Genomic DNA, 15,618 nt, shown 5'->3' on the forward strand with positions numbered 1-15,618 from the left:
TGCGTTATTAACGCAATGCTCTTACCACTGAGCTACAGGAAAGTTCTCCGCAGTTTGTTAATGAGCGCCTCCTCCATACTGTCTCCTTGTTCTCCATCGGAACCTTTAACCACGAAAGTCTTTGCACATGATTTTATCTGTTATAAATATTTCTTGTCCGATTCACACCAATTAACATTACTTACACTTTGCAAATGTCAGCCAATATTTTTTTTCTCCAATAACACAATCCTAAATAAATGTTTAAACTGTTGGAGTTCTCTGTGAAGCTTTGAGACTGGTCCTTCTGCCATCCTTTATTGAGTCGTTGAGCTTTCCCACCCTCATACCCCAGCCTTACAATGACGTCTTATGCAAACAATTATGAAAATCTCATTCTATGGTAAAAAATCTGTTTAAATATGTATAATTAAAATGCAAATCAACGCTAAATAGTTTATTCTTATATCAGGTTTGCTGGCTTCTTCCGTTGATTATACTGTATATTAAAGCCACTCCATTTTGTGATTCACAGTGTCCAGTTTTCCCACAGGCTTTCTGGAGTAATGATTCACCCACCACTCATGTGATCCTCCAAAGCCTTCTCTGTTGCCTCACTGGCCTTCTCCTTTTTCCCATAAACCTTTGCACTGTGTGTATGTAGCTGAACCCCAGTGGAAGTGCCATGGACCGTCTCCAAATGCTTCAATCTTCCCTCCCTCTTTTCTTTCCTTCCCTCGCTTTCTGTCATTCTCTCCCACATGCTCTCCCGACTTCCACCAGAAGGCCTCCCTCCCCCACCATGCTCTCCTTTTCCATTTCCTTCTTTGGTGAAAATGCTGAAAAGCAGAAGGGGAGGAAGACCTTCAGCGGTGTTGAGAGGGAGCGGAGCTGGCCACGTGTTTGTTTTAAGTTCTTAAAGCCTCATCAAGGCGAAGCAATGGCACACTCAGCACATTTGCGCACAAACGCACACCCATTTAGAAGCTCAAGGCAACCCCAAATAAGTCTTAAAAAGAAGACCTTAGAGGATTGTAGGCTCTTGTGTTTGTACTCGAATAGCTTTGGACTAAATGTGTAAAAAGATGTTATAGTCTGGTTTGCTTCGATCATTTTTATGCTTATGCTTCTGAAATAAGGACACAAGTTGTTTTAATTCATAAAGTATTTATCAACAAACAATCAATGAAAAATCAAACAATTAGAAAAAGTGAAATGCATTTTTACCACGCCTAACTCAAATCACTTGATTTAAGAAATGCAAGGTGAAACTAGTACAATTGTCATCATTAACATCAAGAACAATACTCGACTGGAAATAAAAAAAGCTTGAAACATTGATACTCTTTTTGAAACAGTATGTTTCATTCACTCAAAACACTCAGATGATGTATATGTTTATAAAAAAGACACTTGAGGCCATTATGAAGGCGGATGAACAATCAAACACGTAAAAAGTGGAAAGTAAAGAGGAATAGTACATAGTTTGTGTATATACAGTGTATGCGTGCTGTATTTTGAAAGTTTATGTGCATCTATAGATAATTTAAGGCATAGTGCAAATGCAAGTCTGTCCCACCTGTGTATAAAATACATTTCAAACTTAATGTTCCTCCCTCTGGACTCTCTGGTCTGCATAAACATTTAAGGTGTTTTTTCTGTTGTTGTTGCTATGCTTTTTGGAAGTTTTTGGATTTCGCATTGGTTACAGCATGGCGCTAGCAATGCAAAGGTCATGGGTTCTATCCCAGGGATTGCACATATTCAGAAACATATGTTCTATCGCTTTGGATAAAAGCGTTAGATGTTCAACTACGAGTGAGGGTTATCTTCAAAATCATTCGCAGATTCTTTCTTGTTACTACACTTTCTTGGCGCAGAACAATTCTACATAAATGTGTTTCAGATACTTACAGAACACCTAACCTTGTTACCTTTCAGTGTTTATGAAGGAATCTGTTTGAGTTCTTTCACAGGCTGCAAACACAGACTTCATCCACACATTAATGACTCTTACCAGCTTAAGACAGTTCGGACCGGCCAGGAAAATAAAATTGGGAATAACTAGTAGGCAGATCACTGGAACTCAAGGTCAAAAAAAATATTTGTATCTGCACATGTTGATTCTTTCTGAAATCTCATCTATCCGGTCGTTGACTTGCGAAACAAACTTAAAAACAGTGTGTAAATCAAAGTTCTTTGGACTTTCATGTTTGAATATTGTGATAAAGCTAAGATCACAGCAATGTGTAGGGTTTGAAAAGCTAGTCTGCTGTGATCTCAGAGAGTTTCTGCACGGGTGTTTTTTAAGAAGTTCTCATGGGAATGAACAGAGGTGTAATATAAGAGATGTGTGCATGTGCATGCAAGCGTAATCGTGTCGTGGTGATGAGTGGTGTGTTGACGGAGGCTCTGTTCTATAGGTTGCTATTGCAGGTACGACAAAGGATCTCCTCCTGCTCGGGGAAGAAGCCGGCGCCCACCAGCGACACGGAGCATCGAGAACAGGTAAAGCAAGACTGATGCCATTGTCGCTCCTCAAATGAAATGTATTTTCCTCCACCGAATCCTAAACACACAAGATCTTAAAATGAATGCACTGGATTTGAAATCTTAAACGGTATACTTGCATTTGAATGTAAAACAAGACACTACTTATGTTCACGCTCAATGTGTCATATTTTAATATCTTATCTAAATAATTACATCAATTCCATGTATTGTAATTTATGCACTGCCATTAACATAATACTGTAGTTTAAGTAAGGTATAATCCACGGTTAGACGTGCATTAAAGGATTTTAATGCACGTTGTGGAGGCGAAGAACCCCCCGACGCGAAGTGAATACCCGCTTATACCACGGTTATTTGCCAAGTTAAAGCTCTTATTGATGTTTACAGTGTGATTTTAGATCAAACACGTGAAAATGACGGTTATTTTGTATAAATGTAATCAAACTGACTGGACTTACCCGTGCGTTAAAGGCTTATAATGCACACCTTCCGGGCAATCAGAATCCGGTATTCAAACAGACCATGCTCTAAATAATTTTGTATGTGTATTTTATATCCAAGCATACTCTTGTGCTCCATCCATGAGCATAATCCGTGCTCATTATCAGAATGAGCCCACATACCCAAATCCACATCAACATGCATTCTGTCACTGAAAGAAAGTGATGGTAGCGCATGCCGTTCCTCACCTGTGATTGGTTTGCTGCAGGCTTCGCACTTCTTCGCGTACAGGTTGCCAAAACATTTGATGCAGTATGGGCTGTCATCACGGGAAGTGAAATGCTGGCCAGCTAATTGAACCTTACAGCTCGTGCAAACAAAGCACTCCTTGTGCCACGGCTCGTCCCTGTAGGTCACACCGCCTTTAGCCAAAGCCTGAAAATAAAAAGAATCCATCAGACACGTATAGTAGAAGCTTCCTTGACAAAATGAAACTCGACATGTCTTGATCTACACCAACCAACCTGTGAAAATGTATGACATCCAGATTTATCCGTATGGCATTTGCCAACCCAATACTTTTAATCACACCTACAGATGTAAGCCAGCTGTTACAGCTTTACATTATGGTATGCTTACATCAATACTGTTATGCACACAACCTCTCGAGTTTACAACTGTATAATGTTTAGGAAGGAAGTAGAAGGGGGTAAACAGTTTTGGCTTGCTATTTGTAATGGACCACTATGGCATGGGACACATGTCGGCTTCGTAATTTCCAGGATATGAGGAGAACAGTCAAGTTGACATGGGGGAGAGTTAGTATAAGATGGAAGAAGTGATGTAAGCATTAGTACTGTTTATATACTGTTTCCTAAACATCATTGCAGTTACGGAGTGATATGAACATGCTCCAGTTCCATTTACACTGGTGCATTTGGCAGATACTTTTCCCCAAAGTGACTTATAGTGCATTCAATCTAAACATTTCGTCTCAATACACACTTTAGAAACGGACCTATTGAATCCTACAGAAAGGTATTCTTTAGAAGCTCCATTAAGAGCTGCTACACATATGTTGTGCTATCAAGCGATTAATCGCGATTAATTGCATAAAAGTTTGCGTTTATATAATATGTATGTATGTGTACTGTTCATATTAACTTTGTATTTATAAACATGAAAACATTCCTGTAGATGTATATATATAAATAGGAAATAGTTAGATGTATTTATTTATATTTATCAGTCATTTAAATTATATTTAAACGTTTAATAATCTTTAGATTTTTCTTTAGATGTGTATGTGTTTATAAATACAAAATGAATATGACCAGTACACAGACATAATGTAAACAGAAATGTTTATTCTGGATACGATGAATCGTTTGACAGCCCTAAAATATACAAAATTCAAATAAATAAGACTAGGTAAATAATACCTTTGTTTATACTGCATTGTAGACTGTATAGCCAGCGCAAAGACCCAAGCTGGTGTTAAATCAGGACAGGATGTGAAAAAGACAGTCCGAGTTTATCAGTGACCAGCATGAACGTTTCTGATATGTAACAGGAAGGACAAATGGGGTCCGAATTCCCAGTTTTGTGTAGGAATGTGTGCGTGGGTTGATGAGCAACCCGCGGTTACGTATTTCAGGGAGATAAGCTGACAGTGAAACCACACCACTGACCTGTTTACATCGAGTACAGCGCGGTGCGAACTTGTTCTCATAACAGGGTACGCAGTAGTGGTCGTCTTTGTCTGGGATAAAAGACTTGGAGCCAATTGGCTGTTGACAGCTGTTGCAAATGAAACAGCTCTCATGCCACGTGGAGCCGGCATACTCAAGCTTCCTGGTGCCTGTGAGGAAGAAGGAGAGTGATCACATAAATAATCCAAAGTATTTGGTATATAAATATCATACAATTTATTGCTACAGTATGAATGTAATTCGCTTTATAATTAAATAACTAAACCCCCTGATGGCATAAACAAAACTTGAATACTAAATCACGTAATACTGGTCTTGAATGTTTTATATACCCTTTTTATATTCTAAAATACTTTTTTTCTGACATTTTCTGCACTTCCAGGACCACCAAGGAGGCGAAACAGTAGAAACAGGCTCATCACAACTACAAGCATCCCATTGTGAGATCTTCTGGTAATGTTGTCGCCAGCAGCCAGCTTGACTAGTTTGAATGACATTTTTATGCCTCTCAAAAGATCTAACCTGAGGAAACTTGCTGCCGGGATTTCCCGACAAAAGGCTAACTTGAGCTTTTCAAGTGATAAAATGATGATCTGACAGTTGACGCTCATCAGATCATTAGAAGGTTAAAGGCTGACACACATAATCCACTAAGCGTTTGCACATTACTCAGATCAAAAGCTCTGCACAGAACCTCCTTAAAGAGCCCACATTACTGAAATCACTGAAGCTTTACACAGAGAGCAAATGATAAAGGTTGTAATCCCCTGGATAATAAAAAACATGTAGAAAAAGTGTAGAGTTACATCAAGGGTGTCTCGCTCAAGTTCACAAAAAGTGGAGAAGCAGTTTTCCCCAAACTGTATGTCTCGGCACATTCATCAAAGCAACGTTTATTCTATATAATATAGCTTTCCACCTATTGTCTTTCTTGTCATGTGCAAATCTCAAACAGAGTTCAAAACCGCACTAACCATCTGTTCTTATATTAATGTAAGCTTTAGGTTACACGCATGAAAGGCATGACTATGTTCGGCAAAAGTGTGTCGCAATATTTGTTGCACTATTAATGTTTGTGTTATGTGGTTGTAACACATCTTCATTTGTTTAGTGGATTTACACTATAAAGAACAGCCACAAATGTTTACATTAATAGAAGCGAGATTAGTATACACCAGTGTTTGCAATGCACAAAAATATATTTGGGATCGGCTTTTTTATTTCTTTCAGCTGTGCAAAAGAATTGACACGCATACTTTTAGCAGGCAGCTGAAAATTGGAAAACACAAGAGTCCTTAACAATCTCAAGTTTCCAATCACAATTAAGAATATTTTATTATGGTTTCATTGCATTCTAATCAAAGTCTAAATGGTGTACATTATACATTAATACTTGAGGGTTAACCTGCGTGAAAATAAGAAGTATTGGTCATGCTTTGCCAAAAGTAAAAACATTTTTGCTAATGTGTTGCTAAACAATTGTTTATGTGAGTTCATTAACTAAATATGTCTGTGCATTAACTGATGTTAACAGTTACTAGTTTGATTTAAAAAAAAGATATCCTGAAATCCTAAACTAAAATAAATCAATTCTGCAGTATTGTTTTTTTTTGCTAGATATTGCATCATAATATTAACACACACAAACTGACTGTAAAGTGTTGTTAAAATATCTTTACATCACTGCAAATATGCACATAATATGATGCAGTTCTGCTGAAATAATTTACTGTTTTATCTCTTATCAGACATTTGGAGGAGAGCCAGGCACCATGACTTGGCTGCGAGACAGCAAGACAGACTGGTAACTTTTGTCATATGTAAGCATCTGTCTCTCCCTCTTTCTCTCTCTCTCTCTCTCTCTCTCTCTCTCTCTCTCTCTCTCTCTCTCTCTCTCTCTCTCTCTCTCCCTCCCTCCCTCCCTCCCTCCCTCTCTCTCTCTCTCTCTCTCTCTCTCTCTCCCTCCATCCATCCCTCTCTCTCTCTCTCTCTCTCTCTCTCTCTCTCTTTCCTCTCTCTCTCTCTCTCTCTCTCTCTCCCTCCCTCCCTCCCTCCCTCCCTCTCTCTCTCTCTCTCTCTCTCTCTCTCCCTCCCTCCCTCCCTCCCTCCCTCTCTCTCTCTCTCTCTCTCTCTCTCTCTCCCTCCATCCATCCATCCCTCTCTCTCTCTCTCTCTCTCTCTCTCTCTTTCCTCTCTCTCTCTCTCTCTCTCCCTCCCTCCCTCCCTCCCTCTCTCTCTCTCTCTCTCTCTCTCTCTCTCTCTCCCTCCATCCATCCATCCATCCCTCTCTCTCTCTCTCTCTCTCTCTCTCTCTCTCTTTCCTCTCTCTCTCTCTCTCTCTCCCTCCCTCCCTCCCTCTCTCTCTCTCTCTCTCTCTCTCTCCCTCCCTCCATCCATCCCTCCCTCTCTCTCTCTCTCTCTCTCTCTTCCTCTCTCTCTCTCTCTCTCTCTCTCTCTCTCTCTCCCTCTCATGCTGTTCAATTTGATTTGATTTGGCAGAGCTCTTTTCCCCTCATTATGCTTGTGAATCTAATGTTACCTGCTTACTTGTGGTCATGAGTTGCTGTCTCTTTGGCTACTATGTAAAGACTTGAAGTCTTACGCAAAAACATCGAGAAGAAACTGCCGTATCAGGATACGAGAGGTTAGGAAGGACAGATCTGCGACCCGGTTTGAACGGGACACTGTTGTGACTCATGAGGGATGGGGTTTGCGGTGTGCTGTGTCATACCAGGCATGACGGTTTTGTCGCAGGCCACACATTTGGAGGAGAACTCATTGCAGTAGCAGTCGTTACACAGAAGAGCGTCGTCCTGACTGGTGAAGGGCTCGTCTGCCAGCGAGCGGTCGCAGCGGAAACAGCGGAAGCAATGCTCGTGATAGTGACGGTCCTCGTAAAACAACTCCTGATGCACACAGACAAAACACATAGAAAACATGAGCTAGAAGCAAGGTTTCTTCATTTAGAGTATTATAGAAAATAACGTTTTGATAACAAAATCCGTACTTCGTTTTAAACTTACACAAAATAGTTTTCAAGAATCCTCTTGCAGCTCTTTATCTTTTCGTTCATATTTGCCACATCTATTAAACTTACTAAACAAAAAAAACTTTTTTGTCTAATAATCGTCTTTTAAAGTCATACTTAAGATTTTTGTGTGAAACAGGTTAGTACTGGAATCATTCTCAATATGCGTTCTTCAACCATCTAATGTCCTTGTGTTCTCTATAAATCATCTTCAAACATCAAAGTCTCAAATACTAAAGAACTCCAGAACACAAGTTCAGTGAATGCAGGAAAGTAACCGAATGATATCGAGGATGTATCAAATGCAGCCTTGCTCGTACCGAACCCTTTCGAAATCCCAGAAGTCATTGCGGCGCATCCTTACAAATTCGCTCTTCCAAAGCTGCCTCGCAAGACCGGTCTCTACGAGAACCCAAGTCTGTTCTATGCATTTTGGAATTGAGAAACGGCCATTATATACAAGTAATGTTTCCCTCCAGTGAGCTATTAACTTGAGAACTATTGTGAGCAGTCACTAAGTCAGTAAGCTAAATTCGAGAAACCAGATCAGTCTGATTGCTGAACTGGATACTTCAATTCATTGAAAAGATCCAGATTTAAAGAACAATTCATTTACAAATGTTGTGTTTTAATAGAGACATAAAATTAATTTTGTTTCCATGCACAAATATATATTGAAACTAAGATTTAACTAAAAGGTTTTATATTCCTAGAAAACTAGGAATATAATTGAAATCATACTTTAATAACTTTTTAAGTGCAAGATGTGGTCACTTTAACTACTGTATTATGGAAACAATAATTTGAAAATAACAATACTATTTTGTGTCGCACACAAGAAATGATTTTTGAAACAATAGGTAAACATTTTTTTTTGCTATTTAAATGTTCCTTTAAAATTGATCCTAAACAGATTAGCCTGTTTTATAAAGCAAAGGAGGTCAAAAATGAAACCCAAGAAGCACAAGTGCATTTTTGATTAGGATCAAATAATGGCAAAGGAACGCTACACCAGCGCATGTGGGTTAAGTTATGAGTCAGGGTGTGTGAGCGTGTAGAGACAGAACACAGTGTCTGGGTCAACTCCTCATGTAAAATATGTAAACACATAGTAATGAAATTGGGAGGGTCAAATTTATGGTCTACGCTGCAAATGGCCAAGACAAACAGCGACTTTATTTAGCATCCGCTGTCTCTCATTGTCAGTAAGTCATCTGACACTTTGTCTGTGTGCACATACTGTAGACATGGAGTGACTTTCCTCCCGACTTTAATCGCGCTGCATCTATTTCCTGTGGGAAGTTTACTACTGCGCTAAATTAACTGCATTGTCTGGGTTTTATTTAGGGATTACAGTTACACTACAAACTGGAAGGATTAAAGAGTCATTTGGTTGCTAATGTGTTGCCCTGTCTGAAGTTAAATGACATTTCTAAGTGTACAATAAATGCCTTTCTCGAAAAGGACAGAGTAAATGAGAGCTGAAACCACATCAAATAAGATGGTTGAGGCTCAAAAGCTTTCAAAACGTAATTGAGTCTTTAACTGTTCCTGCCACCATGGAAATGCTCCAGTTAACCAGAAATTGCGCTGTGGGGTTTGTCAGACGTTATTTACATGCCTCTGTTCAGGTTTTGACAGGATTGTTTTCATTTGGAGCTTGAATGCCCCAGTTTAAATGAAGACAAAGTTTATTAGTAGGAACGAACTACAAGTGTTGCAACATTTTACCTTAAATTCCAAGGCAAGGAATTATTAGACTATGTTTAGTTACATGTTTTGAAAAGGAAGGGGAGCTCCATTTAATCTATTTTAAATATGTAAATCTGGAAGATTCTCATCTCAACATTAATGTGGACTTTAAATAATATGTGACCATGGACATCAAAACCAGTCTTATTGGTAAATGTTCTGAAAAACAAGCTTTCCATTGATGTATGGTTTGTTAGGAGATACAACTATTTGAAAATCTGAACTCTGGGAGTGGAAAAAATCTAAATATTGAGAAAATCGCCTTTAAAGTTGTCTAAATGAAGTGTTAGCATATAGCATATTACTGACAAAAATATATTTGATATATTTATGGCTGGAAATTTACAAAATATCTTCATGGAACATCATTTTTACTTAGGCTAATAATTGAATGATTTTGGCATAAAAGAAAAATCAATAATTATGACCCAAACAATGTATTTTTGCCTGTTACTAAAATGTTCCTGCACTGTTGAAAGTGATTTGTTGTCTCAACAACCATATTATATTATATTAAGTAGCTTCTACCTAAAAATAAAGAAACGTGTAACATTTCTATCTTAACTACAAATCCTATGTTCATGCAACAGAAAAATATAAATGACAAGAAATGCTCAAAAGTATGCATAAAGTGAATGGAAAAATTTGAGTTGTGCAAACGACAGTTAAAATGAAGTAAACCCAACATACATTTCCAGTGAATTAACTTAATATTATCAGTACAGATGCTGTGAGGAATACCCATAATCCCTAGTGCCTGGAAGTTTGAATAGTCAAGCTTTTCTAAATAAAAAGCACTTTTGGGGCATGTATATGGATGTTAATAAGATGTAAAACGAAATTTAAGATGCATTTAGTATTATTGATGTTGTTTTGTAGTGAATAATTGTTTTCTGTGAAGTTACCATTCAGGTGATTTGTGTTTGCTTTGGTAAGTATAGATCCTTCTCAACCATCACATTTCTTACCACAATAAGGAAAACACACATCAGAAATGCAGTATGTTGTGTGCTTCTGTGGAGAATCATTCAATGACTGACATCAAATCAGTCATCAATTATTTCCAAACTGTATTTTATATAATATACTTCATTATGCTATATGAACATTAAGGTAAACAAATGAAATATTTAAGTACAGCCCACATGAACACTGTAAGTTGATGGAACTCGTGCTACATCATTTTTTAAGTGAAGAAGGTCAAGCGAACTGATATATTTGTTTAAACGCAACAACAGTAGCCCAAACAGAAAAATTGCTCTACAGAGCATGTTTCGTATACATTATCTCCTTCGGCAACGAAGCAAAAACATATCATCTTAGTCCTGTGTCAGCCACCGTAGTGCATCGAAAGGGAGGGGTTGAGTGAGCCATTGGATTTCATACAGTGGACCTTTAAATTGCTCTTTAAACTCACTCTAGAATCGTGGCCAATCAGCTCTTTGCACTCATCGCAGGTGTTTGCAAACAGGCTGTCGTAACAAGGGATGCAGTACGGGTTGTCTTCCGCCTGGATGTACTTCCTGCCATACAGAGACTCCTTGCAGTTGTCACAGTCAAAGCGCTCGCTCATGTTGCTCCTGATTCGAGTTGTTCTCTGTAACACAGATACACACAGAGCTGAGTTTTTGGTCATAGTAAGAGAGAGAGACAGAAGGGAGGAGAGATTGACACAATAACCAGCACAGGCAGTTCCTACTTGAGGCACAGTGCAAAACGTCTATTAAGTTTTATGGCTCTGTGATGATAGCTGGGAAATGAGAGGGAGGAAGATGGAATTTTAGAAAGCTCCTGATGTGATGTGGTGGCTTTAGCAGAGCTTCGGAGAGTGCCAATGGCAACCCTGTTGAAAACCTGCAGGCGTTGCTTTTGGATGCGATTAGATGCAGTTCAATTTACTTACTTTACTCACAAACTGACAGTTGTCCATTAATTTTCCACTTCCATAAGTATACTTAAAACACTACATTTTTTCTAGTCTACAATAACTTTAAAGGGACAGTTCACCCAAATATGAATATTCTGTCATCATTTACTCGCACTCGTGTCACTCTTTCAAACATGTCTGACTTTCTGTCTTATGCAGAACACAAAAGAAGATATTTTGAAAAATGTTGGTAGCGGTACCCATTCACTTTCATTGGTTGTGTCTATACAACAGAAGTGAATGGGTACTGCCATTGTTCGGTTACCAACGTTTTTTTACATCTTCTTTTGTGTTCTGCAGAAGAAAGAATGTCATGCAGGGTTGAAATGACAAGACGGTGAGTAAACAGAATTAACAGAATTTAAATTTTTGGGTGAACTATCACTTTATTATACTAAAACTACCGTCTTACTGCCTACTGAATGTCTCAATATAACACAGTTGAGTCTTCTTCAAGTGATTGTTCCCTCAAATGTGAAAATTCTGTCATCATTTACTTACCCTCTTGTCATTTCAAACACAAAAGAAGATGAAGTAAAAAGTTGGCAACCGAACAGCACTGTTTTATGGACACAAAACCAATGCAAGTGAATGGGGTCCAGTTAACAACATTTTTCAAAATATCTCCCTTTGGGAGAGAAAAAAGAAAGTCTTACATGTTTGAATTGACCAAAAGGTGAGTAAATGATGAGAATGATCACTGTTAGTGTACCCTAAAAAGTACCAAAGACAATTCTTTTGTAATTTAAGTACAAAATTAATGCAATTCGAATACATTTAAGTGTGTTTTAGTACGTTTAATCCATGCTTTCTCACTAGCATTCCACTCCAGAACTGTGTGACAGAAAGGACTGCGAAATCAGAGCCACCTGAGGTAAGACAATATTCCTGACAGGAAAAAAATCTCATTCCGTTGGAGGTCGGCATTTGCATGTTTCACAAGCAAATAAACATTTATTCCTTGGTTGCACAGACCACCTAGTGAGATTGTTTACAGAGCGGCAAACGTGACGAGAACGCTTGCATTTTTCAAAGAGCAAAATACTGATCTAAGCATACAGATGGTCTTGTGTTTTTTATTTTGCCTGTCTTGCGTCAAGTGGGCTGCGTGAGGCATGTAAAACAGTCATTCGCATCCAGTACAATAACACCGAACGTGAGGTGTTAAACCATTTACGGTGCAAGCGAAAACCGATGTTGTAATAAAAACACCAGCTTAAAACATAACGTGAACGTGCGGCTCTGCGTGCGCACGTCGCAAAATAATATTGTTACAGCGGTGAGGCAACTTTATCAGGTTGCCAAAACATTATGGAGGCGTTGGAAAAAAGCCTTATGATAAGCGATGGGCCTCCCTGGCAGAAGCAAACCCAGTGTATCAATTTCCACCCAGCTAATAATAATAATCCACAGCTGAAGTAATGAATCCATTGGCGCTCCCTGTCTTACACACGCCCAGGGGAGGGTGTAATCACAGCATGGAAGATGAAAGATACCAACCGCTGTGTTTCATCTTTCCTCTTTCCCTGGCATGACAAAAGGGCTTAAATGACTGTGGGTGTGTACGGCTGAGATAAAAATGGGCTATACACCTCTCGAAGCGTCATAAATATTCAGCTGACATAGTTAGACCGAACGATGCTCTCTTTGCCCCAAAGCTGTCATGGCCTTAGGGTTACTTTAGAGACAGACTTGCGTTTGAGGGAACATGAACCTTCTCCTCATCAAGGGTATCATTGTTCTTATAGATATGTCAACTTCAACAACAACTAATTTGATGGAGATCTCAGTTGCCTTTAAGATTGAAAATGTGTCGTGTGTGTTTGTGAAACAAAATGCGTCTTTTGTGCAGGTGTGGTTCACCTGGGATCCAACCCACGACCATCTACTTCCTTCATCTTAACTCCGTTTTCAATGCCTAATGGTTGTCACTTCCTGAAATACTTAGTAGATAAGGGAGATAAATGAAACGTTATCCATTCTAAAATGGAAAGTAATTTTCCGATAAACAGCTTGTGAACGTATGTGGCGGAAGTATGTTGCTTACAACGAAAGTTGACAGATCTATGCATCTCGTCTCTTTTTTGGCTGATCTTTGCTCAATTTCGCGTTATACATCTAAACACAGGACGCGATGTTCGCGGGCCTCAGGAAGGATCACCAACGGCGTTTGGAAGGCCTCATCGTTCACCTAAGTGAGTAACGTCAACAACCGCGGTTCTGCAGTCTGACTACAAGTGTGTTTATGGTCTCTGGGGAGACGTGAGCTTTAGTTAGGAAAACTCGCCTCCTGGTAGTCATTAAAGATGAGGTAGCGCCGAGCCCTTCGATGTACGGAGGGAAATATTGTTCCAGCTCGGATGGTATATAAATACTTATTTTGTCAAAGGCGGGGGTGTTTTTATTTCCTTGGTTTTGAAAATATTGTATGAGTGCACCAAATGGAACAAGCTACATGAGGGTGAACGAGCAGTTTGGACTGGCTCCTTAGGTGGAGGCTATGATGTCATCAGTGACCTGAGGGCTCCATGTCCAGAAGTGATTGGATCCAGAAGCTTGGAAAAATAGACCTCTCCCTTTACTTAGAAAGCCAAAGCTGGCTTTGGTTGAGTGAAAACTGGGTTATTAGTAAATGACACAAGGGTTGTTATTTGGGTGGGGTACATTGTCATTGTCCCTGTTATTGGAAGGGGGTGTAATGTAGGGTTAAAGGAGTAGTTCACCTTCAAAATGAAAATTCTGTCATCATTAACATGTCCTCTTGTGATTTCAAACCTGTATGACTTTTTTTTCTGCATAACACAAAAGAAGATATTTAGAAAACTGTTGGAAGCAGAACAGGGAACTTTGATGGTAACCAATGCAAGTGAATGGGGGGCTGTAAACAACATTCTTCAAAATATCTTCTTATATGTTCTGCGGAAGAAAGAAAGTCATACAAGGTAATGCCAAGGTATGAAACCAGTGGCGAATTACAGAGCCAGTTCACCCAAAATTTTTATTTCTATTATCATTTAATCACCCTCATGCAATTTCATACGTATGTGACTTTCTTTTTTTCTGAGGAACACAAAAGAAGATATTTGAGAAATGTCTAAGTGGCTTTGTGTCTGTACAATGCAAGTCAATGGGGCCTGATGTTGCTGGTTAATCAGAATTCTTTAAAAGATCTTCTTTTGTGTTCTGCAGAAAAAAGAAACTCATTCAGGTTTGGAATGACATGAGCGTAAATAAATGACAATTTCTTATTTTCGGGGGGTAAACTTTCTCTAATGTATAGTTTAGTATAGTATCGATTTGTGACTATGATGGCCTGGACCTTGGTCGAATACCAAAACTCTGAGCAAGATGTGTTTTTTTTTAGACATCCTCAACCCACAAGGACCTGTTAGCTGTGTTTATGTTATCTAGTCTGTACAATGTCACTGCCATGGCACAATCATCAAAACGTTTTAGTGGGCATAGGCCAAACTTTTAATATTTCAAAGCAGCTATCTTGTCGCCTTCTGCCTCTATCTCTATCTGAAGGATATGGCGGTCTTTCTCAGAACAGTCTGTGAGATTCTTAGGGAATGACAAGGCCACAATGGCATGTTTGTCTAACTTCAGAGAGGCCGGAACCAAGGGGAATGAGTCTGCAGCGCCATGGCAGCGTGTTCACGCAGACGATGGTCCCACTGCAGATTCATAGACGACAAGAGTAATCCTCTGAGCAAACTCCCATCACGCTCCGCTTCATTTGAAACGGCCGGCTGTGCCTCCCGCTGGGAAACTGACCCGGGCTCTTCCTGTTCCTGGGGTCCAGCCAGACCTCGGCCTGTCAAACGTCTGCCTGGGCGACAGGAGGCAATGGCTATATGCCACCTCACTGTTACACTTACACAACATCCCAAATTTAGCAATTTCATGTGTAGTCAGACATGCTTATTGTCTCTGAAACATGAAACTTAAAAAAATGAATAGCATGCTGTTCTTTGTCCTGCATTCCACTGTGCAAATTCATTCTGTCACAGAGAGGCTGCCGTGACCGACATTTAATTTTGGGTGACAAAAGTTATGTATCTAATCATCTCTGTCTGTGTCGAGCAGAACGTCTGAGATGATAGAAGAGTCGGTTGAAGGAAAGTAGCCTATATGTAATATGTGCCCTTTCCCTGTTCAGAGAGGCTGGGTAAGATCACGTAAAACTCTGAAACGCTCTAAATTAAACTGACGAGACAGAAACGTCAGCATATGGATAAACAGAAAGCAGCACGCTGTGACCA

General features: G+C 39.3%; 1 protein-coding gene across 1 annotated transcript in view; it reads right to left on the reverse strand.

Annotated features, from left to right (window-relative positions):
• Nucleotides 1-1,119: 1,119 nt before the first annotated feature.
• The window catches only part of fhl3a (four and a half LIM domains 3a), a 33,003-nt gene continuing 18,504 nt past the window's right edge, over nucleotides 1,120-15,618 (reverse strand). The window contains exons 2-6 of the mRNA XM_056763254.1: nucleotides 10,844-11,023; nucleotides 7,378-7,552; nucleotides 4,626-4,795; nucleotides 3,183-3,369; nucleotides 1,120-2,548 (exon numbers count right to left, since the gene is read on the reverse strand). Coding sequence (XP_056619232.1) covers nucleotides 2,397-2,548; nucleotides 3,183-3,369; nucleotides 4,626-4,795; nucleotides 7,378-7,552; nucleotides 10,844-10,999 — 840 coding nt within the window. The 5' untranslated portion in view covers nucleotides 11,000-11,023 and the 3' untranslated portion in view covers nucleotides 1,120-2,396. The remainder of the gene's footprint in view (nucleotides 2,549-3,182; nucleotides 3,370-4,625; nucleotides 4,796-7,377; nucleotides 7,553-10,843; nucleotides 11,024-15,618) is intronic.

Source organism: Triplophysa dalaica, chromosome 12 (assembly GCF_015846415.1).
Source record: "Triplophysa dalaica isolate WHDGS20190420 chromosome 12, ASM1584641v1, whole genome shotgun sequence".
NCBI lineage: Eukaryota > Metazoa > Chordata > Actinopteri > Cypriniformes > Nemacheilidae > Triplophysa > Triplophysa dalaica.